The sequence below is a fragment of the Zonotrichia albicollis genome, chromosome 2 (assembly GCF_047830755.1).
Source record: "Zonotrichia albicollis isolate bZonAlb1 chromosome 2, bZonAlb1.hap1, whole genome shotgun sequence".
Classification (NCBI taxonomy): domain Eukaryota; kingdom Metazoa; phylum Chordata; class Aves; order Passeriformes; family Passerellidae; genus Zonotrichia; species Zonotrichia albicollis.
The window spans coordinates 88,338,106-88,365,823 of NC_133820.1; the positions used below are offsets into that span (position 1 = coordinate 88,338,106).

Consider the following 27,718-nt stretch of genomic DNA (forward strand, 5'->3'; position numbering starts at 1 on the left):
GCAGAAAACAGGGAATTGATTAGTCTCATAAGATTTTTGCTGCTTTAGGATAAAATCTTATGAGAGCACCCCATTACTTTGTTATACTTCAATCTGAACTTAAATTTTGTCCCTCTTTTGGAGTGATTCTTGAACACCAGCAGCAGCTGGACCCACACCCAACCTCTCCATCTCCTGTCTGCATTTGCCTGGGTCCCTAGCAGCCCTGAGGAGCTGTGTGCAGTTGTTCTGTGAGGATCCAGTAATTGGGGTACTTAACCCTGTCGTGAAAGGACAAGGGAGTGCAAGGCCACCTCAGCTCCCCTGCTCAGTGGGAAGGCAGTGACAGCCATTAGTGTATTGACACAGCAGATTGACACTACCAGGCTCTCCCTGACTCCGATTGTTTTCCCGATAAGCACCTTCCCTGCTGAGCCCACTCGCCCTGCTAGAAATGTCTTTTTACATAACTTTGTGTCTCTGAAAACATTACCTTTTTCATTCTCAATATTTTGTGATTTTCACTTAGCTGTTTTAACAATTTATATTGCTTGTGACTTAACACCAATTTGTTGATATCTTTCTCATCCCTGAAACAACTCTGAAAATGAAATTGTGGCATTTTCCTTGGAGAGTCTAGAAAGAAAATTTGACAGAAAAATACAAAACTACAATGAGCAATTGCAATACCACAAAGCTTCTCTGCTGGCTTTTATTTTTTTCCTGTCCGTATATATTCATCACTTGTAATAACATGGATTTGTATGTATTTGGATTAAAATAATCCAGAAGGAAAATATCCAGGCCATTGAAACCAAGCTCCAGCTCCAGAAGAGAATGACTGGCTACCAGAAGTATTAGGGGAGGAAAATCTAGGAGACATTAATTTTGGATGAAATAAATTGTGATGTTGGAAGAAGCAGGAGTTTGCATGATACGGCTGGCTGTAAGTTTGGGGTGTTCTCACAGAACAATAATAATGGGAATATTAGTAATCTAGATTATGATGTGGAGAAGAGCACTCTACTGTTCTAATGCCTCGCTCTCTTCAGCTGCTCTCCCTCAGGCTGGGTCTGTGGGACCTTGGGATAAGAGGGCCTGAAAAGTTTGGCTTTGAATCACTGAGAGTCCTCTGAGAACTTCTTCAGTTTGGAAAGCAAAGGAGCTGTGTCAAGAAGTAACTGCTAGAAGAAGTGAAGTTAAATATAAGGCTACTTCAAGTATGAAGTACAATTATCCTTGCTCTGTTATGAAAGGATATATCCCAGCTCTGGCTGCCCTTTGAAATCGTACATTTCTCACGGCTCTTAGGAGGCTTCAACTATTTTTCTGCTGTAACACATGCAGTTCCTTTTAAACTCTTGAATTTTAAGAGAAGAAACAGACACTTCAGGTACCAGATGAACATTTCCAGTACAAACAAAAGTCTATGTAAGCTTGAAATACTCTATTAGTAATTGTTTACATTAGTTATTAACATTTTTGCTTGGAGAGATGAAGGACTGTTCAGAAAGAATCAGTGCTTAACGGCTTAGCCTTGCCACAGAAAAGCTTCTGGCATTTATCTTTAAGATTCCAACATATTTCTGTTGCTACTTTAATACTTATCTGCAATAAAAAGCTGATTCCTCCGAGTGCTTTGGATTTGCTCGAATCAGATTTATAGACCAGCTTTTTAGTGCTGCTCCTAGGTATTGCAGGGAAGAAGAAAGCTGCTTCAGGTCCTACAGATTTCAGGGTACTGATGCTTCCAGTACCTTCTACCTTCCAAAAGCAATATTTTTATTTACTGGGAATCAAAGTTTAGAGTTTAAATGGAAATTATGGAAAGGGATTTAAGTGGAATTTATGGAAAGGAGGACACATTTATGGAAAGGACATTTGGGCCAGGTTGCTCCACCATTGGACAGACTTCTGCTCTTCACCTCTCCCCAGCCAAAATGAATGTTGAATGCAGCAGGAGTTTTGTGTTAGATCTACCTGCCTGTAAGCAAAAATGTCAGTGCTTTAATAAAATAGAAAGGTCCATTTGATGATGTGAGACAAAGTTGCTCTCTCTGCAGGCTGAAGGTAGGATCCCCAGGTGAGGGTTAAGACACAGAAAGGCAGCAATGCCAAAGGCACATGCCTGTTTGCTTGTACTTTTTTGGAGCACCAGGCTGTCAACTCTGAGCAGTGACTGTCCAGCCCCTACATGAGCAATGGCACCTGGAGCCAGCAAAGCTGAGATGTGACACCAGCATTTCTGGGCCACAGATGGCAAGGAGACCTCCGCTAGATAATGTCAGCTCTCATTCAGACCTGCAAATTATTTTCCTGAAAAACATGCAGTAGGCAACCTGGATTGTTTTAAAATGCCTGTTTCAGGTCAAAGCTCAGTGAAATAAAATTCAGCTAGGTCATCCACGACAGCACCCTGGGCAGTCACATATAAATCACAAGTTGCAGGAGACTTGCCCAGATTCCTGCAGGTGTCTCAAATGGCACTAGAAACTTCAGTGAGTCTGTGTTTGGTTTCTGGGGATTGTGACATGAATGTAGATACATAAGTATAGGAGTATTAGTGTGGAAGCTGAATGCACCCTAACTCTCTGAACTTATATGTGTGTTATTTCTGAGAATTCGGTAAGGTTAATAGCCTTTCTTTACTGTTAATAAAGGCCTTAACTTTTTTTTTGTCAGAGAGGTGATAGCTCTCAGAGAAAATGACAGCAAAAACTCCTTTCATTTTACTTTAAAATGCTCTGATGAGAAAAGTCTTGCTTTGTAAAGTCACCTGGCTCATTTGTTTTATTTCACAAATTACCCAGGCGCCCATTTGTGCTTCATAACTGGGATTCTGCATTAGTTCTTGATTAGAAGAGCTGTCATCTGCTTTTCTGCAGATTCAGAAGCATGAATCATGAGCAGGCAGTTATTGGTAAAGCTCTGGACCATTTCAAGTCACAAAGTCAGGGGGGAAAAAAATGATGGAAAACCAAAAACATTTGTTGAGCAAGAAGACCTGGGTGAAATTTTCAGAACTTCTCTGCCCTGAGAAAGTATCAATAACCATAAAATTTCACAGCCCCCTTTTTAGAACCGCAGCCTTAATGTTTTGTAGGGAAAATAAAGCTTTGGTTAACCTTGGCACTGGCAGACCTCATTAAAATAACAGCCTGTCACTTTCGAGTTTAAAATAACAGGGTTGTCAGTTTTATATTCAGCGGAACAATCTACGGTCTTATTCTCTGGGAAACACAGCGGGTGTGCTGAGGGGGGCTGGCAGTAGCATCAACACTGAGCAACACTGCCATCTCGAGGGCCCCCCAAACCCAGGGTGCTCCCTGGCAGCTGGGGCTGCGCGATGCTCAGATCCTGCTGAGTCCATGTGGCACACATGCCTCACTTTTTAAAAAGCTGGAAATAATCCGCTGTCAAGTGCATGGTGGTTTGGCAACTGCTTGGCATTTAAATTTATTTTGTGTGAGAAAGTATGGAAATGTATAATGTATGAAAAGAAAAATTTCCATATAGAGCAAATAAAGTTCTGCCTCGCTTGTTTTATAATCGAAGCAAGTTACCCTCACTGAGGTACCTAGTGTGCATTGAAATTTGGGGCACCTAACGAGCCATTCTAAACAAAACTATGTGCCTAATCTCTCTATATCTAATCAGTGGAGAAATGAAGGTTCCTTTAGTAAAATATCTGAGAGAGATCCTCTTTAGCTAAATAGCTGGGTGAGATAGAGGGAGCCCAGTTCAGTTGCTTATGCATAAATGGCTAGTGCCTCCAAGATATCTATAGGAAGATGAGAGAAATAACTAAAGACACACAGGAGACACATCTTTCTTGGGGGACAGTCCCTAAATCTTAGTTAACTGCTTTTCATTAAGCACATTTTTCAATGAAAATCGTGTCAGTTAAAATACCCAGCTGTCCTATACTATACTGCTTATGACATGTGATCCTTGCCCTGACTGTGGGACACAGGTGCAGCAGACATATAAACATAACAACTTGGTTAGAAACAGTATATAATATGTGCTTGCTGGCCTAGTCTTTTTAAACAAATTGTTGGCTGTTAGTCAAAATGCTTTCAGGTTAAATCCCTAATGGACATAAATCGATGTATGAAAGTCTGGCGCAGTTTTCTGCTGGATGGCAGAACACAAATCAAATGGTGGTGAACTGTTTGTTCTTCCTACCTGGCCATGCCCATGATGAAGGGCATGCCTCTCACAATTCCACATGCAGCTCAGGTACTCAAGCACCATATCCACAAATCCATTATCCAGCTGCCCACCATTATACAAGCTCTACATTATTTTTAATAAAAACTGCAAGGGTGCTGAGTGTGTGGCTGGGTGTCTTAGACACTTCTAGGGCAAAGCAAGCAGCAGGCAAACAAAAAGCTTGTCTGGTTTTTCACTGGAAAATAATGCAGCATGAAGAAGTGGCATTAGTTAAATGCTGCCTGTGAATGAAAGGGCAAAGGAGTCTGTGACTAAAGAGACTGAACAGACACAAACATGGCTCACGATGGCTGCTTTCATGTCTGTTTTCTGAAACAAAATGTCAGACCTCTTTCCACTTGCTGTCTGTAGCTGTTCTGCCAGTGTGACACACTGTTAGAATATACTTTACATACACGGCCTGAAACCCCTGAAATTACAGCACCTCATCCCAAGCAGCCACTCAAAAAATCTGCCAAGTGTCTTTGCTGCCACATACAACCCACAGACAACATCTGGGGTGGCACTCTGGTACTCCAGAGAGGCAACTTCCAGGGAACAACCAGAAACATTGGTACATTTTTCCAGGTCATAAAGGTTTAATTCACAATTGATGTTGCATCAAGACGTCTCTGAGCATCCACAGGGAGAAGGTGTTGACAGAAAGGCAGGCTGAATATTCTGCTTTCTCTTCAAAAAGAAAATCTTTCCTAATTGTAGAATAAACAGGGAAAAAATGCAATTCAAAAACATCAGGAAGAAGAAAGAGAGGTTAATGGGAAACATTTCTTCTTAACATAAATACTCCATATTATTTTATTTCATTTATTGCATTGAACCTATATCAGGTTTGTGTGCATTTCACCATCTTTGAACACGATTTTAGCATCTTCTCATAGTCCTTTATCTTTGAAAGTAGGAATTATATGGGTGGGGATGATAAATGTGGAAAGAATATGAGATGGTCTTGACAGGGGAAGATTTAGCAGAGCAGGATGAAAAGAAATCAAAAGAATTTACTTTTTAAAAATTATTATAGGGACTCCACATTTAAAATTTGATTTTTATCCCCAGTGGCTTTTGAGCATACTTTATCACACTGCCAAAGAAGCACTCTTCCATCAGAAATTAAGCCGAAGTAATTCCATTGGCAATTGTCTGCCTCATTCACAAGCAAGGGTCTTTCTGCAACCTTTCATGCCTTATGAAACTGATATTCAGCACACTTTTATTTTTACATGGTATATTCAAAGCTTACTTTGAATCTTCATTTTATCCAAATGCCCTGAAACAAAGCAAGGAGTGTAGGGTCTGATTCCTACTAAAGTGACGGCTTGCTTTTAGCTCACTTCATGACTCTGGCATGCAAGGTGAGTAAAGAAGAAACATGGGTCAGCTTTATTTACCTTATAGCTGAGCCCATGCTGATAGGCCTGCAACTGAGCTCATGGGTGCCTTTCCAAGTTCTGCTAAGGAATTACATGACATACGTGACTGACTTGGTTGCATAAGTCAGTGGCAGAAATATGAAATAAACTGCATTTCTCAGTGTAAGATGTATAGCTAGACCATTCCTGTAACTCTGGATATGAGTTCCTCCTTGAAAATTATGCAAATACTTAACTTTTCTCACTTAACATTAATGCCTTTTTTCTGTTAGCAATTATAGATCAAGACAAAGGTATTTTAATATCCATTTTCTTATGTTCTGAATAAATTAAAAATTTAACTTTTTGCATGTTTCTTGCTGTATCTTCTTTTCTTATGAGGAAGTATTGTGATTCAGAACAAGTTTCATACCTCCAAAGTAGCTGAAAAAAGGGTATTTCAATAGAATATATATCAGGGCTATGTCAGGAAGATAACTAGGGAAAATCAGGCTAGCTACAGCCAAAGATATCCAGCTGTCTTAATCCCTATAAATCTCTGCTAGAGCAAGTGGAAAGAAAATATGTAAAATATCAAAACTGCATGTGTCTCATATTTAAATGTTTCCACAGAAGTCTAACCAAGCTTGAAAGTTAATCTTTAATTCAAAGAATAGGAAATACCAAGGAATCATTTACAAGGCCACAGGTCACCAGGGAATACAGTAGTCTGACTTCATAAATCACAAGCAAGCAATGCTAACTGAGTCTTTAGTGGTTTCTATCTCATTTTCTAGGGTCTGTACATCTGTTGCATAGTTTTTAAATGCTGGTGGTGATCAAAACAATGTACAGAGGAATATGTGTAACCATGGGGACTAAAAAGAGAATTTCTGTGGTCATGCTTGACAAGATCCCAGAACTGAAACCTCTGAAATCCACAGGCAAAAGTTTAACATGTCATGGCAGGCATTTCATCTCTTAATTCTATTCTGCATTTAAAGTTACATTACGGTACTCCAAGGTCATTGCCTGCCCAAATATTCATCTCACAGATTAATACCAGGCCATCAGGCTACTCCCTAAAAGAGGAAGCGAATCAATCAATGTTCAGAATTCCTTCAGCAAAGCCATCAGACACCACACTGCACTTCCAGAAAGTTTCAGGATGAGGTTCGAGGAACCAGTTAGACAGATGTGCAAACTCCAGTGCTAAAAACTGAGGATTAACAGAGGTCTGGTCAGATAGCAGGAAAGGACAAGACTCCAGAGACTGAGTCCACACAAGCTGTGTCAAGCTGCATGGTGAAATAAAGCAATAGGAAGGTATGAGGTGGGAGATAGCTGTGAAGGGAAACATCTGAAGGACATAAAAAATTTTAAAATGCACCTGAATCGAAGGCATCTTGAGAGGCTGTAAATGGTAACATTTCCCTAAGCTGTAGTAATTTTTACTATTGCTGCTTTTTGTGAGTCATGTGTCTGCTTCCCCCCAGGCTCTAAAATGGGAATAACACCTCAGAAGGATGCCTCTGAGATTTAATTAGTTGTCATTTACCAATGATCCTGAGTAAAGTAAGACCATCTTGCTTTATCAGGTGTACCTCCTTAATACAAATTAAAAAGAAAATCCATTAGGAAGTTTAATGATTTGTTATCTAATATAGAGCATGCAGACACCATTTAATATCTTCAGAAGAGACTGGGGAATGGGAGTCCTCATTTTGATTTTCAGGGAATATCTGGAGAGCATGTGCAGCATGTGAGCTGTGAGAATCTCTCTCCATCCTTTTAATGGGTTCCATGAAAATGAAGGGCTTCTACTCCGAATTACGGCCCGTACAAGGGTCAGGGGGAAAATCACTTTCCAATAGGTGTTGAATCACTTGTTGAAAGCAGAAGTCTGAAAGTCCTAGAGCACCAGCTCTAATTGAATATGGGCAAAATCTGGATGTAACTCCGAGCACATGAGTTTTGAACAGCTTTACATAACTTCCAGCAAGCAATGAAGTTACTGCTCTAAAAGGTAATTACTCACAACCAATATCAATCAGATTACTCATGTAAATAGTCAGCCAGGCACAAGCAATAATAAGAAAATCTATCCCTTTGACTTTCATGTTTAGCAAACTCATATTAATGGATCTTCCACGCTATAATCTTTATTCCTTATACTTCCTTTAAAATTCCTCTATTCTCACTGTGTCCTAGCAGGAATTTACACACCATGAACAATGGGCAGTTTAACTGAGTTGATTGTGCTGGTTAACTGTCCCAGTAGGGACCTAGGGGTTTGTACCCTCAGCATGGGCAGAAAGGGAAGAAGAGGGATTGCTATCTCCCCAAAAACCCTGGTCCTATGGACCAAAGATATCAGAAAGGGCAGGCACCCTGAGACCATCTCCACTTCTGCCAAAGCCTTGCTCACAGCCTGTAAACTGGAATTTATTTTTTGGCTTGACAGGGCTCCCCTATTGAGACTTTAAAGGCTTGCAAATGCCACTAGTATCTCATGTGAAAACAAAGCAACTAGGGCTTGACAAGGGGTGTGGAGGAGATTTATAAGGTGTCTGTCATGGCAAGAAACACTGTCAACAACCCATACAGAAAAATACTGTCCTACTTATCTTTTGTGGATGAAAATTCAAACAGTGCTTCTGAAATAAAATCCTCAGCTGTGTCTATCTCCTGACTTATAAAGTGACATTCTGCAGAGTGTAAGCATGGCACAGCAGCATAAGCCATTTGTGAGGAGAGCTATCATGCCCTGAGAAAAAAAGATAAAAGAGATAAATAGCCGAGTACAATATTGTACCTCAACAAGCTAAAAGACAATCTCAAAACTGAATGGAGGAATGGAGAGCTTTTATTTCTTGGTTTTTTAAAGAACAAAGCTTAGTGATTTCCTTTAAAAGCTATTCTACAATCTCCCCTAAATCCTATTACAACTTAATGTGAAATGCATCTGTTTCCATAAGACCCATAGTGGCTGCATTCATCCTTTGTAGTCTGTCCTTTGTTGTTTTTGCTATCTATTCTTGTCGATTTCCCCACTCTAGTATACCATACACAAAACAAGAGCGGATAAAATTTTAGTCAGAGCATTTATTTATTAAGTTGATGCTGGAAAATCAGTTTGTTCCTGCTTGCCACCTGAATCATGCCAAATTAAATTATTGTTCAAGGAATTCATAAGGTAAAGAAACTGTTTCAATACTGTCCCAACATTTCTTGCATGTGGATTCTGTATTCAGCTACAGATATTTAGCTACACATAATAGCAAGGATGAGTATAGCCTCTGCATGACTTCTCACTGTAACTGAGATCCAAATGTACTGCAATGTATTCAGTCCGTGTATCTTAAATCAGTTCAACATCAGCTCAGCACTGCACCATTTTTTAGAACCTGCACATGTAGCTGCCTATATAATATTTTTCTAAGACGTGACCAAGCTGGTGGGTTTATCTGATGTACACTATTTAACTGAATTCACATTCAGCAGACTGTGAGGCATATTAATTCTTAAAAAGGTGTATATTTAGAAAACCTTAGATAAATGGAAACTAGGAAGCACAAGATGCAACATGCTTTTATTAATGTCTTGCCAGTGGAAAAAGGTGACTTCGATTGTTTGTATGTTCTGAACTCAAATGCTGGGTGTCTTGTTTTTAAACACAAGGAAATTAAGTTTTAGCACCTTTAGCTTTTTTAATCTTCACCATCATCACCATTACAAATTCATACAATGTATTGTTTAACATTATAATTAGCGTGGCTGATGTTTTTTAATCTGTTTTCCCTCTCGTTGTCTCTTAACCAGGTAACAGACATTAAAGAAAAGCTAAAGCTCTCTAAAAAGTTCTGGTCAACCCTGCCCTACACAATCTGCAAGGATGAGCGGGTGACAGCGGGTCCGTCCGTCGAGGAGGACTGCTGGAATGGCCACACCAAGGCGAGGTGAGGGGGACCCCTCTCCAACCCACCCGGCCCAGATCCCCGCCTGGCCTGAAGCATTCATGAAACTGGGGGACTTTCACAAAACTGCCTATGAGGGCGAAACAGAAATGGGAAGAATAAGTCACTGTCCACACACTCCTTGTAGCCAAGACTACTTATTGTCAAAATGCCATTAAAGCCAGAGTGTGAGTCTGGGTAAATGTGCACAGAGGGTCAGCATGTGAAGGCAGAGAATGTGCATTGGTTCAGCTCCAGAAGGATAATTTATACTGAGATTTCACAGAGCTCTTTAGGTCCATTTAGCATCCCTGTGTTGGGACTGACAGCTTGTGAAGAAATTGCACTCTCGGGATACCATACTGGGATGAAATAGAAATTGGAATTTCAGCTCTGCTTGCTATTGGCTGGCAAAGCTTAGGGCTATTTACTGGGGGGGAGGCAAAAAATGAAAAATCACCGCCAGAGAATAAATGTAGCACTCCTACTTATCTTGTGTAGAAGATTTGACCTTATGTTACTTCTTCAGAGGTAACTGTGATCATCTGCCCATGTTTGTGATGAGTATTCTGTGAGTTTTAATTTTGAAGTTTACTTGGCCCTGGCTGCAGCAGAGCAGGAGCCAGCAGATGAGCAGGTGTCTCCAAAAGTCCCAGTGTGGATTCATCAGCTGACAGAGAAGAGGATGTGATTATCCCTGCTGAGAGGGGGAGGAATTGGCTCAGGGACCATGCCAGGGGCATGGTTTCAGGTGTGCAGCAGTATCCTGTGCTTTTGGGTAGACATGGGGAGAGGAGAGGTTTGAGTGTCTGGTGACAGCTGAATCTCGAGAGAAGTGACACATTCTGGCACTCAGGGACTGGAATCTTTATTTTCCTTTTGCCTGAAGATACATATGAAGACAGAATATAAAAATTAGCAAAAAAGAAAAACAACCTATCAATTAAACAAACAATAAAAAAAAAGGGACAAGCATGTAAAATATAAAAATGGTGAAAGTAAGAAAACATAGGAAAAAAGAAACGTGCTCAGTGTCATTTTAGACAGATGTATGGATGGACAGATGCATAAATAGATTGCACCCACTTCATCTCATCATCTGATCATTTTGATAAGGAGCACAGTTTACAGGAGGATGTTTCACACTGAATGCACACCATTTTTTCCTTGCCTTACTACATGGCCTTCAAAGGAATTCATTTTGCAGACAGGAGGAGGGGTTTGTTTGGGACACTGCTAGCTCTTTGAATCCACTTATGGATGCATGTGAACAAATCTGTCCAAAAGCATGAGCCACTGCTTAGTTGCTAAGTCCTAGATCCAGAGAAAGCCCCTGGGGATTCAGAGAAGTGCTAGGAGGAGTGTCTGGCTATTACAGGACTCATCATAAAGGAACAGTGTGAAAAGAGAAACAAAAATGCCTGGTTTCTCTTTTTCTATTTTATCCCTTCTTGTTATGAGCTTTGAAAGACATGAGCTCAGGCCTGTGCACTGCCAGCAGTTAAGCAGAGTTTCAAGGCGTGCCAGCTAAATGCCATGAGCCACATCAGGGTGCATGCATCAGTAAGAGATATATGCTACTCTTTCTACAAAAGAGCAGCCAAATCCCTTAATATCTATCTATTCCTCCTGGTTTCCATGCTTAACCTAGTGTCTGTACCACATCTGGCAAGTACTTGGCAGCTCTCTTCTGCTTCTGCACTGAAGGGTTTGGCACAGCTTCCACGTTTGTTGGGAGTTAAGGAGGTACATTTTATGCATGCAGTTTTTCACCCTTCTTTTGCAGAATTTATCTTATGAGAAGCCTGGGTTTCTTCCCTATGCCTTCTGAGATTAATGTTCTGGAGAGAGAAGAGCAGTCCTCTGTTAATAATCTCCTTGGTAATTGAACACAGATGTTTCACTGGATGTAGAGTGACAGCTTCAAAATATCACCTGAAGATACCATTTCAGCAAGTCCAGCCACTGCTCCTCTGCCCAGTTTCTGTTTAATATCCATTCTCAAAGGAAATGTATAGTCATAGTCTTAGTAACAGAATTCAATAAATGCTTCAGGTGGAGGCAATAGTAATAAATCAGAGAAACACCACAGAATGCCATGGCTGGATATGAAATAGTATTAAAAACAATATTGAAAATAAATAACTCTAAATGCAAAATCATCTCTTGGCCAGTGGACAAATACTTTTACTGCAGCAAAAAAAAAAAGTTTCCTTGATCAGACTGATTAGTATCTGATATCAAATACTAGCTCACAAGAACAAGCATAGCAAAATCTGGCCAGTATTCATATATATATATATATATATATATATATATATATATATGTGTGTGTGTGTGTGTCTGTGTGTCTGTGTTCACTGTGTCAGCTGTCACAAGCACCCCTGTGCTATATGATGAGCTGCATGTTGAATTCCAGAGAATATGACAAAAACCTGAAACCTGTAAAAAAAAAGGAAACTTAGCCACCTCCTGTCTTCCTAGACATTAAGGCTGTAAGTAAGAAGACAACATGGTGTTGGCTACCATTGGGAAAGGAAATTCTTGCTGGGGTTTTAATCGAATCCTGTTTTAGAATAAAGAATTAGAAAGTTTGAATTGCCAGATAGACATTATGCCTTATGCTTCACTTTACACATCACCTTTTGATGCTGCTTTTACAGGGGAAAAGAGTTACAAACCTGAGATCACAGAGAATGAGAGCTTGGCTTTCTCCTCAGAGAGGCATTACACCAAGGTCATTTGTGGTTATTACACTCCCTAAATATCACTTTGCTGCCATGATTAATTTACAGTGACACCAGGTCACCAGCTGAAGGTCGCCAATTCACAAGTAATCATGGCGTAACAGAGCCATCCATTTGGTGTTCTGGAAGGGTGCTCTTGGCTCATTGCTGATCCTGTACAAATAATGGTTTTAATCAGGTCACATCACGTAGAAACTAGTGCTGTGGAAATGGGAAAATATTTATTAGATGGATGAATCTATTTTTTTTTGAAAAATCCATATTAAAGGTAATAATAATAGCTACTTCAGACAGAGTGCCTTTTAGAGAGATGCCCAGCAGGATTTCTCCAGCATATTTGTATTCACAAAAAAACATGAACATAATTTTTTGTTTAAAGAATTAACATCTTCTATCAGATGTGCAGAGACAGATTTCTGAAAGCTATTTAGGATCTAAAAAACATTAAGATCAAACTTTGAAAATTTACCTCCCTCCCTACATGCAATTAAACTCTTAACAACAGCTGATGGCAACTTCACTAATAGGTATTCTTCAGAATCAATAGATTTTCCCAAGAATTATGGAAAATCAGGCTTTAGGACTTAAACCAAGTCCAAGGTATTAATCTTTGAATAGATGACTTTTACTGAAGTAAGAATGGCAACCAAATCCAGAACCTTCTGATGTTCAGGAGAATAACCTTGAATTGCTCCAGCCAACTCAGCCAGCTCATATCAACCAAAGCATCTGAGAGATTGTGCTCATGCACTATCGTCCTGGTGCACATGCTCACCAGGGCTATAGAATTATTAATATGTCTCAGCTCTGAAAAGCTGTAATCCATGGAATAGATGAGACCTGCATTCCTTTCCACAAAGAACCTATCACTCCTCCAAACTGAAGAAGAAATAGAATTATATATGAGACAGAAAAATAAAACAAACAGGAAAACATAGAGAAAGGTAAGGAATAAAAGGAAAAATGAACACTATAATTTTCCATATCTAGCTAAAAACTACAAGGTATGTCACCAAAGCAAACACAGGATAAATTCTCACCTGTCCTGACATTCTCTTCTTCTCCTGCCACACATGTGGGAGCATCTACTTCTGTGGCAGAGAGCTTGTAATTTCTGGTGAAATTCAGTGGGAAGACTCACCAGATCAGTGTTTGCCCTGAGGAAGTTGCTCACTGCTGTCCAGCAAAGCTTGCAGCAACAATGAGATGAGTGTTCTTTAGCTGGATGAAGGCACAGATGACTGTTTAGCACCACTAATGAAAGGGGGAATAAACCACTTCTCACTAAGTGTGAAAACTGCTTATTCTTAATTGATGCTCTAATTTATTTTTATATCTTCAAAAAAAACTGACAGTGAGGATTTTCTCCCTCTCCTTGTGTCTGCTTAAGCTTTTCTCCAAGATGGAGGGGAAAAACCAAACTGAAAATATCCTTTGGGGATTACCTCCTGAGCAAACAGGATCAGATGAGGTGAACTAGTTAGGCAAACAAGCCAATTTTCCACTGCACTTATCTTTCTGGACCAGATGTGACTGACTAAACCCAGCCCAGCCTGAGTAAGCCTGTGCTGTATTTTGTGTTCTATTGCCTACAATTCTGTGCACCTGGAATAACTCCAGCACTGCCTAGGTGGCATGCCCCAGTTGTACTGTAAGCAGCTGCTGTGGCAGCAAAGTATGGAGAATGTTGCCCTTAAAGACAGATTCTTTTTAAAAATCAGAGGAGTCCTCCTTTCTTTTTTTTTTTTTTTTTATTTTATTTGGGGGGGTGGGGTGTCAACTCTACATGCTTTATATATGTGATTGATTCATCAATAATTTTTAGACTTGAAAAGGAAGCAGACACCATGGAACATTAACAGGTTATTAAAAAAATAAAAGAGGGGGAAAAGAGAAGTGGTTTTAAATAGGCTTTGTGGTACTTGGCTATGATGTGCCAAAAGACATCTCTGCTGCGTCTGCTGAGACAAGCAAGAACTGTGGAAAGGCTAAGAGGAACAGAAAGCATTAATATTTTAGAAAACAACATAAATTACACTAAAATCCTGACATAGCTGAGCAAGGAGCAAACACCACAAAACAAACAGTATTGTTCACCTTCTCTATACTCAGAGGGCTAAGAAACCTTGCTTCTCTTTTTTTTTCTTTTTTTTGCTTTGCAAGGAGGATGGAAAGAACAGACACTGATTCAGGTTGGCACTTCTCTTCATTTATAATGGGCATACAGTTCCTGTAATGGCCAAGCCTACAAAGAGATCATTAAGGAGAGCAGAAGCAGCAGCAAAGCTTAAAATTCACAAGGGTGTCTCAACTTACAGAACTGCAGCAAAAGCAGCTGTGTTCAACAACTTTGCCCAGCCAGCAACAAATCTTCTGTCAAATCATGGTCCCAAGACATGGCTTCCTATTCGGTGTGACTTAACCCTACCCCACACACATCAAAATGTTTTTGTCAGAACATGTGTTGGGCTGCCTCTCCGAGGCTGCCACTCACAAAACACCTTGGGCTGCCTGTTCTCATATCTGCATCAGTCCTTTAAAGAAAGGAAAGCTATTTGAAGCTATTTCATTCAACAGAGGCTTTTCTGTCTTTCCTCTCCCCCTGCAAAGAAGCAGGAGAACTAGTTCAGTAATGAGGGCAGAATCCAGCTACACATTCAAACGTGTAAATTCAGATACTTCAGTATGGGTGAGACAATAAGGGGTATGCTACCCAAGCAGTTGTAGTACCACTGGAGATTCTTTGGGCTGTCTGGGATGAGTGTGACACAGGACACTGCCTCCCCTCTGGACCAGAGCCCGGGCTAAAACTGCTTGAACATTTCTAAAAGCACCAATGTTAACATGCCTGAAAAGACCCCCAGAATCCTGTCAGTGTACTCAAAGAGGCAGAGGCAGTTCCACTGCCTGAACACACTTACCTACTGCTATGTAAGATGGTCCAAGTAGTCATGGCACCTTCATGGAGTTGGGAAATTAGACCCTGGACCTAGTGGATATTCAAACCCTACTGGAGTGGCAGCATGACACCAAGCAGCCTACATCCTAGTGGCTAAAGTGGCATTCAAGACTCCATTCAGCTGCCTTAAGAAAGACACACACTATAACTTTAGATGCCCCAGATGTCCAGGACCTCCCCCTAAAGCCTGCAGATATGATCCAGAAAGCCTCACCTTTCAGAGCTCACCTTTCAGAGCTAGTGACAAGAAGAGGAGGAATAACTAAGAGCATTCAAATGGCACCAGCTGTCTATGTTTATGCAAGGAAATCCCAGCAGATGAAACATAATGAACTAGTCATTTGGCCAAAGGCTCATGGGACTCCAACAGCTGTCCCTGCTCCACTGATGAATAAACTCCTGACTAGCTGTGACTAGATGTAGTGGTGGCTAGATCTGGTGAGAGTGGGACTCTGCTTATGCCCAGACTCTTGCATTTGAATACACAAGATTTGTGTAAACCTAAAGAATAATTTTCAGCCTTTCTAACTCTTTTGCTATTATGTCCTAAATGCCAAGGGAATTTAAGCATCCAGCTAACTGTTAGGCAATATTAAGCCATGGATTTGTTGTGACCTACACCAAGTATGTGTCCCTTACACACCTAAGTGAGGTACACTTGCCAGGAATGCTTTGGGGGTCACCAGATCCTGGGCAGATAAAGCACGGTGTGTAGCAGTTTAACAAAATCATTGAATGGGCTGCCCCATGTAAAGTTAGACAATCCTGAGAAGGACATGAGATGCACACTAGTCACAGTGCAAAATACAAACCTCCATGAAATGCACACACCAGAGCACTCTCTAATTGCTTTAAGTCAGCACATTCTTCCTGTATTATTAATGGTAAGACAAAATGAAATCAGAAAGAAATCAGTCAAAGAAAGCCTGTGAGCTGCCCTTCAGAGCTATCCTTAGCTTCTCATGGACAGCTTGCAATAAAGGGCTGCTAACCCTTCATAAACAAGGAAATCAATCCACATGAATATTTAGCAATTTCAGATCACTTGTAGCTGCTAACAGCTATGGCCATTGTCATGGACAGGATACAGAGCAAGACAATCATCCTGTCTGAGCCAGTAGTTCAATCCTTACATTCTTGCTTTTTTAATCAACTGCACCTTGAAATTGCTGATTTACTACTAGGCTGAGTAATTTATCTACAGCAGCCCTTTCATTGGTAGAGACGTGTGACAGATGGAGATGCTGTTCCTTTGCAGTCCAAGGCATCCCTGCCTGCCAAGGTCTCCATCCTACTGCCTCCAGGCAGCTCTGCAGAATTATTTCCTATTCTGTCTTTAGTGATTCATAACACCATGGCCTGCAGTCTTCCATACTGGGGGAGGTAGCTCTGTGTTCTCACCACAGTAAATCTGACTGAAGGAGTCTGGATGGGATCCCCACAGCAATGTTATTTCTCATCATGGTGCCAGTGAAACAGCAGGATAGGCAGCTTGAGGCTGGGTATTTTGGCAATCATGTTTGATTCTTCGATGTTCACACACCTCCAGGATTATTGTCATGTAAACCTTCAAAGGCCACTGGTGGCAAGTGAGTCTCATCTTGCAAAGTGAGGACCCATCACACTGAGACTGAGCCCTTCCTTGGTGCAGCGCAGTGTGGTTGTCTTGTGAGCCTCCAGAAGCAATGCAGAGCTTATTTTCCCTTCACCATGACTTCAACAGAAAAAGTCCTTTCCTCTCACTTACTTTCACCTTTTTTTTTCCAGAGATATTTGTTTTTCCAGACCAATATGAGCAATGCTGTCATCAATGCCAGACTTCAGTGCTGGTAGAGAATTGGGCATGCACAAGTGAGAGTGATGTGAAATTCTCTCAAACTATATTTGGTACCAGGCATCATGAAAGTTTGTCTTTAGTAGGCTAGACTGTGCTGTCATTACTTATTGTCTGAGCACACAAGCACACAAGGACTCCCACAAACATCAGTAGGACAGCCTGGTATGCAAACTAATTACAAAATAGATCATATCCTTATAAAGAACGTAAACAAAGGATAGATCTGCCCCAAATCCCTTGCAGCCTAAATATGAGGCAAAGATAGTAGGAAAAACAGACAAGAGAGAAGAGGGACGATATGATGCACTATTTTCTCAGGGTGCCATGCCAGCATAGAGAAATAATGTCAACCTTTTTTCAGCCTGGCAGCTGTAAAATGCACTGATAATTTTTGACAGAAATTCGAAGCAGGAAAAAATGTAGCTTTGCAAAAGCCTACAAGGAGAGCTTCCTGAGGACAAAGAACAGCAGGGGACAAAGAGTGTATCTTTAACAAAGGGTAATGGAGATTTTTACTGTAGGATGATTGGAGGCATGGGCTGCTTTTTTGTAGGGGAAAGATGTGCAAAAGCACACTTGCTGCTTGCAAGCAGCCTAAGACTGCATTATTCAAGGTCAGAGAAATGAATGCTGCAGTAATCAAGAAATTCTAAGGTAAGAGCCTGAATAAAAGATTCAGATTTCAGATGGATAGGAAATGCCATACCCTAAATGTTATGCACAGAGTACATGAGACATGAAAGCATAGCGTGGTTTAAGGAAATAATGACCAAATCAAAGAGAATACTGGAGTTTGGTAACATTAAAATGCTTTTTATGGGTCTGGATATCATGTAGGCTGGAGATGTTGTTCATGGTGGTCTAAAAAAGAGATGCAAAGAGGAATTGGAGAAGAAAATTAAGTGCTCTTTTAAACTAGGAAAGCCATAATACCTCAAGATAGGCTCCTAAACTGTCTCAGAACAACAAATATGCTATATACAAAAAGGACTTCATATTTTTTAAGCAGAAAGAAATAAAAACAGCAGAATGCACTGTTAGATGCTTAATTTAGTGTGCAGCCATTCATGTCAGCAGAGGATATGAATATGTGGTGACTTACTGCTGGCTTGTGAACCTTTTCCATAGTTCACACAGTCATTGCTCTTGCTGGGGAGTATATGGAGAGTTAGGAGGTTGAAAAACCTAAATCCTCCCTCCGCATGCTCCCCATGCAGCTGTGCTACTAAACAGATCCTTTGGAGTCAGTAAAATTAAAAACTATATTTTTAAAGCAGTTTTAATGGATCTGTTTAAGAACTGCACATTGAATTTCTTAGCACATCATTTACTGCACAGTGTTTTATTTCTGGAATTACTGTGCCTCACACTAATCTTTCATTCTGCTGCCTAGATACTTGCCTGAGATTATGAACGATGGCTTGACGAACCAGATCAACAATCCAGAAGTAGATGTGGACATCACAAGGCCAGACACCTTCATTCGACAGCAAATCATGGCCTTGCGTGTCATGACTAACAAACTGAAGAACGCGTACAATGGGAATGATGTCAACTTCCAGGACACAAGTAAGAAACCATTAGCTGTCATTACATAGCTGTAATTTTGGAACCCATTTATAAATTGGCTCCGCTGCAATGACTTTGTGGTCTTTGTGCTCTGCGCTGCTGACAACATAAAAAGTCTTTTTCCGTTCCATGAAATTCCAGTTATATAATTGTTTCTTTTGCTTCTCTTGCTTATCTCCATGTTTAGTACATCCAGACACTGAAGGCTTTCCATAATGCCAGCAGTCTGATCCTTTTTCAGAAGAGCACTTAATCACCTAATTAAGTCACAGTGGGTTTCATTTGGAAGCTTTACTGGGTGAAATTTAGCACCGCCAACACTTCCTCATTCCCAATGTGTTCATCCCCACTGGGGTGCCAAGTGGAAGGGAGCAAAGGGATGAAAGCTGTAAGCTGCATCACTCACGCTGTTTCCCTCCCTCCTTTGTGCCAGGTGACGAAAGCAGCGGCTCAGGCAGCGGGAGTGGCTGCACAGATGACATCTGCCCCACCGAGTTTGACTTTGTCACCACCGAAGCGCCGCCTGTCGACTCGGACAGGAGGGAGGTGGAGGCTTCAGCCACACAGCCTGGCTGCTCACTGCAGACATTGCTCCTCATCTTCCTCAGCCTCCTACTGCAGAGACAGTGGAGATAATCCTGGATCTAGTCAGAGAAACTGTGTTTTAGCTACAGAAACAGCCTATTTTCTTCTTTTCTTATACTCTTGGACAATGGACCATGCCACAAACACTTGCAGTTTTCTACAAGATGGCAGTTATTGCAACCTGCTTCCCATTTTAGTTTTCCCAAAGAGTACCAGGTGCCAGACTGAACTGCTTCCTGCTTTTTTTCAGATATCTCTGAAGACAATATCCACTCTTGAGAGAATTCTTTCTCAATTCTTTATTACAGGAGACTTTCTGAGCTTCATTTCCTTTTATGCTGCAAAAGGGAAAAAAAGATCTTACAGTATGTGTTTTTCCCCAGTGAGAAAAAAGACGGGGGAAGAAACCAAGAAAGTTTTCTTTCTGAATCAAGCCTGACTCAAGGCTGCTGCATTTCAACAGAATATCAACAAAACAAAAAAAAAAAGACAAGAAAGGAACAAAAAAAATGCAACCGTTCTTCACTGACTGCCAGGTTTCCTTTAGGAACTTCTGTAGGATGATTCAGGTCATCAGAATGATCACTGTTATAGGGAGGAAGGCTGGATTTTTTTTTCCCCAACACTAAAAAAGTATGTCTCAGCAGTGAATGTCTTGCACTCCATCTGCCAACCACATCAGATTGGTATGAAGGTAGAGAAGCTGAAAAATAAGTTTATCTTATAGTATGTTAGTAGCTCCACTAGCTTCAGAATGTCATGTTACAGTTGCTTAGGATTTGAATCTTAATGCCCAGTAAAAATAGCACGATTTCACCTAGTTTCTTTTAGGATTTATCCATGTTATAGAATTGTCACAGTTTTCCACTTAGCTCACTCCTGTGAGCTCACCAGCCATGATGGTAATGTTAAACAACTCTCTTGACCCCTCACGGGTTCAGACAGAAAATAATCTCTTGTGATGTAATCTTTTTCCTTTTGTTGCTGTTCTGACATCGATTAGAACTTTTTGCTACTATGTCCATTACCCTACCAAGACAGCAATTCTCTAACAGACTAACAGCAACCGGATCAATAGCGTGTTTCACACCTAACTACATCCTTCATATCAGTTAATTTCAGTGTCGCAAGGATTTCTTCTACAAAATTTCAGATCAAGCAAGTATATAGTACTGACATGGAGATTTCTTTCACTTTTTTAGTCTTAGTATGATCATCTATTTTTATATATATAAATATATATAAATCACAGATTTTAACTTCTTAATTACGAGCTCAGGGTTGACACTTCTTTATAAGGAAAAAAAAATGTTTGGTCAACCAACTCTTCTTTTTTTGCTGCTCTGAAAAGTAACCCTTTAATGACTGGTGAGCATGAAAATAAAAGAAGAGAATTTTTTACATATCCAGTTGTCCATTTCCTAACAAGTTTGCAGGTTGGTGAAGAAAACCTCTCTCATATGTGTGTGTTTGGTGGAGAGGGCAGGGGGAGCATGTGAGTTTGTATGATAAGGCTAGAGAAGGATGTTAATTGTGATGGTAATTGTACTTCAGATTCTTCAAGGATACATTGCTTTAATCATCATTGTCTAAATGGTTGTGATCTGGGATAGAGTTTGCCTAATTTGCATCTGGTCATAAAACCCAAGATGGAAGCTGTTTAAATCCTGGACAAATGTGTCAACAATTAGACATCAAAATCTTCCTTCTTTAATCAACCACAGACAAAGGATTTTTGGGGCAATTCTGCATGGTGTTGAAGTGATGGTGTTTGCCATAAATTTATTTCCTGATTCTTATGTTGACTCTGGAAGTGGTGTACACAAATTGTGGTAACACTGTAAAACCAGCCAACCACATTCCAATTTAGCAGCAGAGCAGGTAGATCATATCCATTGCAATCGCTTTTTCTTGTCAAATTATAATTAGCTATCGATTTAGGCATGAAATTAAAATAGAAAACACACAGCACGTTAGAATAAAGTATACTTAAGCACTTTTACCAAAAAAAAGTATTTACAATCTATTTATATAGTATGTCTAATAGCAAAAAGCATAAGTTTTGAGCCACTTGTATTCAATTCCTTTTTTTCCCCATTTCTTTACTTTGAAACATAATGATAGATAGCATCATAGAATCATGGAATCATGGAATGGTCTGAGTTGGAAGGGACCTTAAAGATCATCTAGTTCCATCCCCCCCTGCCATGGCAGGGATGCCATTCACCAGATAAAGTTGCTCAGGGCCCCATCCAGCCTGGCCCTGACAGGTGGTCTGTGGGCCCAGATTAGTATGTCACTGTCTAAGGGTGCAGATCACACAGGTCTTACATGGCCATAGCAATGCTTCCCGCTTCTCCAAATGTTCCCCTGGAGCAGGTCTTGTGATAGAGCATTTACTGTGTCCAGGAAGTTTAAGCCAATTCTCATAGGCTTTTTCTTTTGCCCTGGTACAGAAGGTATCAAGCAGAAGGTATTTGCTTTTAATTTTTTCCTGAACTTGCACATGCAGTTTTCTACAAGGAGAACCCTTTAAACATCTCCCCTGATCTATCTCTTTTTACCAATCTCCACATCCTCTCTACATCCTCAGCAACTTTGTTTCAGGAGAAATTAAGTTTGATTTTGATTTCTCTGGTTGTGTGTTTATTCAGTGGTAACTGATTCTATATCCATCTGATTATTCTGGATCTGAAAGCTTATTGACAGGCAAAAGTGTCCAAGCCATCTGATGCAAGTCCTCTGCTGTACTTGCTCCGCTCTGCTAGTGAAGGAGCTGATGGACTCATCAGGTTTTTGTGTTGGCCTTGGCACACATGTAGGTGATCTGCTGGTGCAGCCAAGGTGTGTGTCCAGGGTGCTCTCATCTATTTGCAGACGTCCATGGACTTTTGGACAAGCAGTAAGAAAGAACCCCCTTCAGCGGTTCACTGAAGGTGCTTATCACTGGAGGAGCTTGCCCTGCTCCTCTTGAACTGGATGTTATAAACTGCCACTCAAACAACACACTAGCTTAATCTTTGACAAAATGTGATTCTTGCGGGAGTTCTGCCAGAAATTTTTGTCTTCCGTATTATTTCTCCTCTTATTTTGCTACTATGCATGGTGACATTTTGTCAGGAGATGGAGATGCCTTTGCGTGAAGTTACTGTGTATACATTTCTTTAATAGTCCCTAAAGGTTGAATACACTCTTCATACATTGCATTTTTCTGAGATTAAGAGAGCTATTAAATCTCCAAAGAAAATTAAATTGGGAATGAAAGAGAGAAAAGAAAAAGCATTCATGTTCATAAATGTGAGAATCTACGTAATTTCCAATTATTCTATTCACACATCCTTTGCATCCAATAGCTCTTCTTCTGAGGTAATTTTTTGGTGTGCCACAATTTAAATATTTCTCTTCTGTTAGCAGCAGATAAAATAAGAAATTATAAAGAAGACAATTACATGTTCAAGAAAAAGGAGCTAAGTCCTAAAGGAAATGTCCTTTGATTGTGTAAGCCCTCTATGCTGCACAATCTAGAAGTTCTTCACATGTAATGTTCTTTTAAAGTGGAGGCTAATAAAAAATTAAATGCAATTAATTACATAACCATTGCTGTAGACCCCTGTGACGTTTAATTTTTTCAATATTAACTGAGTTGTTTTTGCATCATCCCCAAATTTTTCATGTTCATTGTACTGCAGATTTTTCTACAGATGACTCAGTACATAGTACTGTAAATGCAGTGCAGACTACCTGGACTCTGACCAAATTTAGGCATTTCAACAAAAGACAATCAGAAAAAATTGAAAAAAGAGAATAGAGATTTCCTGCAAAAGAGGAAGAGGAAAGGAAACTGTGCCTCGGTGTTCTGGTAAGGGTTGATCTATCCCAGTTCCCTTAGAGGCATCATAGACCTCTGTCCATGGAAAGCTCTGAAAATCTGAGTCTCAGATGCACAAATCATCCCAGTTCTGTGGGACTTTTAGTAAGAATGATCCCCACAGATGTGTGAACCAGTTTGAGCTGCTTCCATGCAAAATGGCTTTACTGTGCAAGTGACTGAGCACTGGCACAGATTGCCCAGAGAGGCTGTGGAGTCTACCTCACGGGAGATATTCAGGAACCATCTGGACACAATCCTGTGCCATGTGCTCTAGGGTGACCCTGCTTGAGAAGGGAGGTTGGACCAGATGACCCCCTGTGGTCCCTTCCAACCTGACCCATTCTGCGATTCTGTGATTCTATGAGCTGGAGCTGTTCTTGGGAGGTGGACTCTGTGCAGTGTCTCAGCAGGCAGCAGTTGCCTTCAGTTTACTAACTGATTCTGAATCATTATCAAATGTAACTATACTTATTCACTGAAACTTTTATTATTTCAACATAAAAAATAAATTACAGCACTGATGCATGTTGTGTTTTTTGTTTTTAATTTGCTTCCAAAGATAACCCATTAGAACTGAATACAGAAAATTTTAGAACAATTATGCAGGTTTCTATGGATTTCATTATGGGTATTTAGAAGAAATCCACATTTCAAAGACCACAAAACTATGTTTACTATATTAACCCACAAATGTTCAAACCTGCCAGAGGAGAATGGATAGAGTTAACAACAGTGGAATGTTACATAAAATTGAAAAAAACATAATTTTAAAGGGAAATTCAGCAGTCAAAGGCTAAGTCTTAGTGTCAGCACTGAGATTATGTTGTCAAAACATAATAGACTCAGCAATGCCTACTTTCAAGAAAAATAGGGCAGCTGATGCACTGAACATGCAATGTTTTCATTACAACTACTCAGAGGGACTGTGAGGATCATATTAATATGTGTAATTATGACCCTTTTTGGATAAGATAATGATAAAGACCAGAGAACCATGGTAACAGGGTGTGTGAAGCATAAATGTTATGATAGTAACAATTTCCTCCTCTGTTAAACAGTGTAGGAGATACAATGGAGAATGAAAAGCTTTGATTTTTAAAATAAAGTTCCAACATCAGACAAGAGTGATGGTCTCAAATTAATTTAGTCTGAGCATTTTGCAACAATCTGTCCAGTTCAAATCTGCTGACCAAACAACCAATCACCTGAGGGTAATTTGCCAATGTGACATGAAGCGCTCACTTACAGGATCTACTTAGTTTTTCTACTAAGCTGAGTATGTAGTTGATGATTCTGATTGTGCATCATATGAGGTCAGAACCAGACTTGTGCTTTGCACCTGTGTGAAATCCTGGTGCCATGACAAAGCAAATGGGAGCTTTGTCTTTAACAAGAATTTTGACTACAATCAGGGAGAAAAAAATATGTCCCTTTTTTTCTGGAAGCTGTTCATATGTGGTTTATTTCTGACTCTTAATAAAACAACGACACTGTCTATAAAAGAAGTGATGTTAGCATTGTCACCTGCAAGTTTTCAACCTTTACTCCAAAGCAGTTGCAGTCATTCTGCCTGGTTCCCCCACAGCCAAAGGTCTCTGGAATTTCCAGAAGTTCAAGAAAGTCATATGTGTTTGTCCATAGCTTAAAGTCTACACAGTTAAATCAAATAATTTCAAGAAGTTGGGTCAGTATTTCAGGCAGCTCTTATTTCTTCTTCATATATAATTATATAGCATTGATAATTAACAATATAGCACACATGAAAGACTTTTGTCTCACACTGATGAAAAAACCTTCCTCCTTTTCCTCCTTTATTCTGCCACTAAGAAATCTGTGTGGTTTAACACTTAAAGCAGTTGGCAGCATCTGGTGTGTAGTTTGTTTATTAAATTCAGAACAGCTGCATTACTAAGAGGAGTTGTCTTTTTCCTGAGAGGGAATAGGGAAAGAGTGTGTCCATTTATCATTAGCAAAAAAGACGTAAAGAATGTCGACTATTTATCTTAGATATATCAGAGGTCCATCTGTCAGCATTTCTGAAGATGTTTTAAAGTCAAATTTGCAGGGAAGACAAATCTACTCCCACTAAAACATAAATCAGTATGATTTTCTTCCATGAAAATAATGCAGAATACGTGGCTTTCAGTTCCAAGCATTGAGGAAGTTAGAAAAGAAATTCGATTTCTCCAAAGTGGGAGGCTAGCCATTGTCTAAACAACTCTCCTTCTCCCATCTCCTGCAGCTCTTTTGTAGCTCTCCAGGGATCTCCTGAGCCCCCACACAGATTGTCTGAGGCAGGGAGCCTCCTGGGTAAGCAAGCTGTCCCTGCCAACCATGGAGTTTGTTTTTCCAAGATAAATAGAAAGACACCTGAGGAATGAGTCAGGGCAGAGTGACTTCAACTGTGAGACCCAGCAGATATATATGACTGTGGTGGATTAACAATAAAACCAGGTGAGGGATGGCTGGAGCTGCTCACGTCTGTCCGGCTCTTCTTTTCAACCTACTGCCTGTGAATTTTCAGTGTAGACTGATTATAACTATCTACTCATGGACATAGCAAAGGCATAAATATTGCTTCTCAAGTCAGCAGTGCTTTGGTAGTCTGCTGCAAAGTTTCTCTCTTCTCATTTTCCTGGTAGACTGTCTAATTCTGTATCTTTCAGAGTCTGAGGAATAGCCTACTACCTAAAACAGATTTCTGTGTGTCAATAGTCCAGTCTTCATTTTTAAAAAGTTTTATTTAGGCACAAAAGTTGTTCACATGTCTCATAAAAATTACTCAGTTTCACTATGCATCTAATGAGTTTTCTTCTCCAGCCTGAAAATGACACTCAGAGGAGGCTTTGGAGTAAGTCCAAACTCCATTAATCCTCTAAGTTTCTTAGAGGTCTCCCAAGTTCCACTAAATACCCCAAATACCAGGTTACAGGTGGACAGTGCTCCTTTTCATCCCTCCTCTCCTCACTCCTCACCTCAAAGTATCATCCTGGCCTTGAAAACCTTTCAAAATAAATACTTCATCATTTCAGCCAGTACATTAAAAAAAAAAAAAAATCTTTTGCCTTCGTGTTTCCTGATGATAAATAATTCTAACTAATGCTTCCTGTATGCCACATGTCCTACCTGTCTCCAGTGTTAGCTATGACAATTTTCTTCTCCAGGCTGAACTGTCTTTTCTGTCATTTTTAGCTCACTGGATTTTCTATCTCACTTCACCAGATTTCTGTGCCTTTGGTAGCAACTACAGCTTCTATTTTCAGACAGAGGAAGTAGCAATGGGGAGATTTGGTTAACTTATTTGGGAGGTTTCTATTGGGCTTTAACAAACCCCACCCTTAGCTTTTATTCTCTATTCTAAGCATGCTTGTGTGGATGTATGTTCTGGATTATCTGACATAAATCCTGCTGACTCTTTTTTCCATCTATAATTAGAGATTATAGATTATATTTTTGGTTATTCATTCAGCTGTGGCAAAATTTCACTTCTTTCTTATAACTATAGCCTGAAATTTCTGTTTTGTTATTATCTGGTATGCTGATGAGCTAGGAGGCCAATGCCAAAGAACTTGTGGATTTTCTATAGCAAGGTAAACTGAATGGGCAACAGCTTCTGCAAACAATTCATATTGCTTCTGTAATTGATTCTTTGGGTATTTTTTATTTCATTTTATTTTATTTTAATGTTGTGGGGTTCATTTCATTTACTTCACATATTGACTACATATACATTGTACACATGTAGTGTTACTACAGATAAATTTTTCAGTCCTTAGATCACAGAGAAGATTTTTAAGCAGTTGGTTGATCTTAGGGGTTTTTTTAAGAGCTACAGAGTGATGATCAGTCTCAAAAATTTGCCCAAAGAGTAGTCAGAGGTCTTCAGATTTCATGTTATTAGTTGAGTTTGAGGCTTCAATAATATTTTGTAAATAATTTGTGAATACGTGTGTGTACTTGAGGGGAGAGAAGGGAGCATTTGCATCTCTGAAATATTCTGATGCTTCTTTTCAACTTCTGCCTAATCTGAACACAAATCTACAAATGAGGAATTCGCATTCAGATGTTCAGGGAAGTCAAACTAAATCAATTGATGGACATTTATAGACAGACTCCCCCCAGGTTACTTTTTCTTGCTGATAAGCAACATCATTTAATTTCCACTAGCAATTTTGTTACATTTCTCAAATTCAAAAAAAGGGTATTGTTTAAGTAGCTCAGATTTCTTGGTTTGGGTATCAATTGACATTTATACATGTTTGTTAAACTTTTATGACTCCAGACATATGAACATTGCTTGAAAGCATGCAAATTATTAGCTCTGGTTTTTATGCTATATTTCTAGACTAGTATTTAACATAGCTAAATGAGAATTTATAGGGATGATATATGAATGCAAATCAAGTTTAGAATAACATTAGTTTTAGAAATGAGGTTGGGTTGAAAAGATATTATTAAACTTTAAACCTGCTTTTCTACTGATCTGGTTCTAACATTTCAGTTTAATCTGGCACAACAAAAACCCAAAACCAGTTTATAGCTCATACCTGATACTAAATAGTAGCTTCAAATTTGGGGGTTTCCAATCAAAATGAAAGTCAGAGAAAAATCCCAAGTTCTCCCATCTCCAAGC

General features: G+C 39.8%; 1 protein-coding gene across 2 annotated transcripts in view; it reads left to right on the top strand.

The window, feature by feature from the left end:
- GPC6 (glypican 6) overlaps positions 1 to 23,606 on the top strand; it is a 736,313-nt gene extending 712,707 nt beyond the window's left edge. For both annotated transcript variants that reach the window (XM_074535617.1, XM_074535616.1), the window contains 3 exons: positions 9,384 to 9,520; positions 18,454 to 18,629; positions 19,063 to 23,606. In XM_074535617.1, the coding sequence (XP_074391718.1) occupies positions 9,384 to 9,520; positions 18,454 to 18,629; positions 19,063 to 19,265 (516 nt within the window). In that variant the 3' untranslated portion in view covers positions 19,266 to 23,606. The remainder of the gene's footprint in view (positions 1 to 9,383; positions 9,521 to 18,453; positions 18,630 to 19,062) is intronic.
- Positions 23,607 to 27,718: the final 4,112 nt, after the last annotated feature.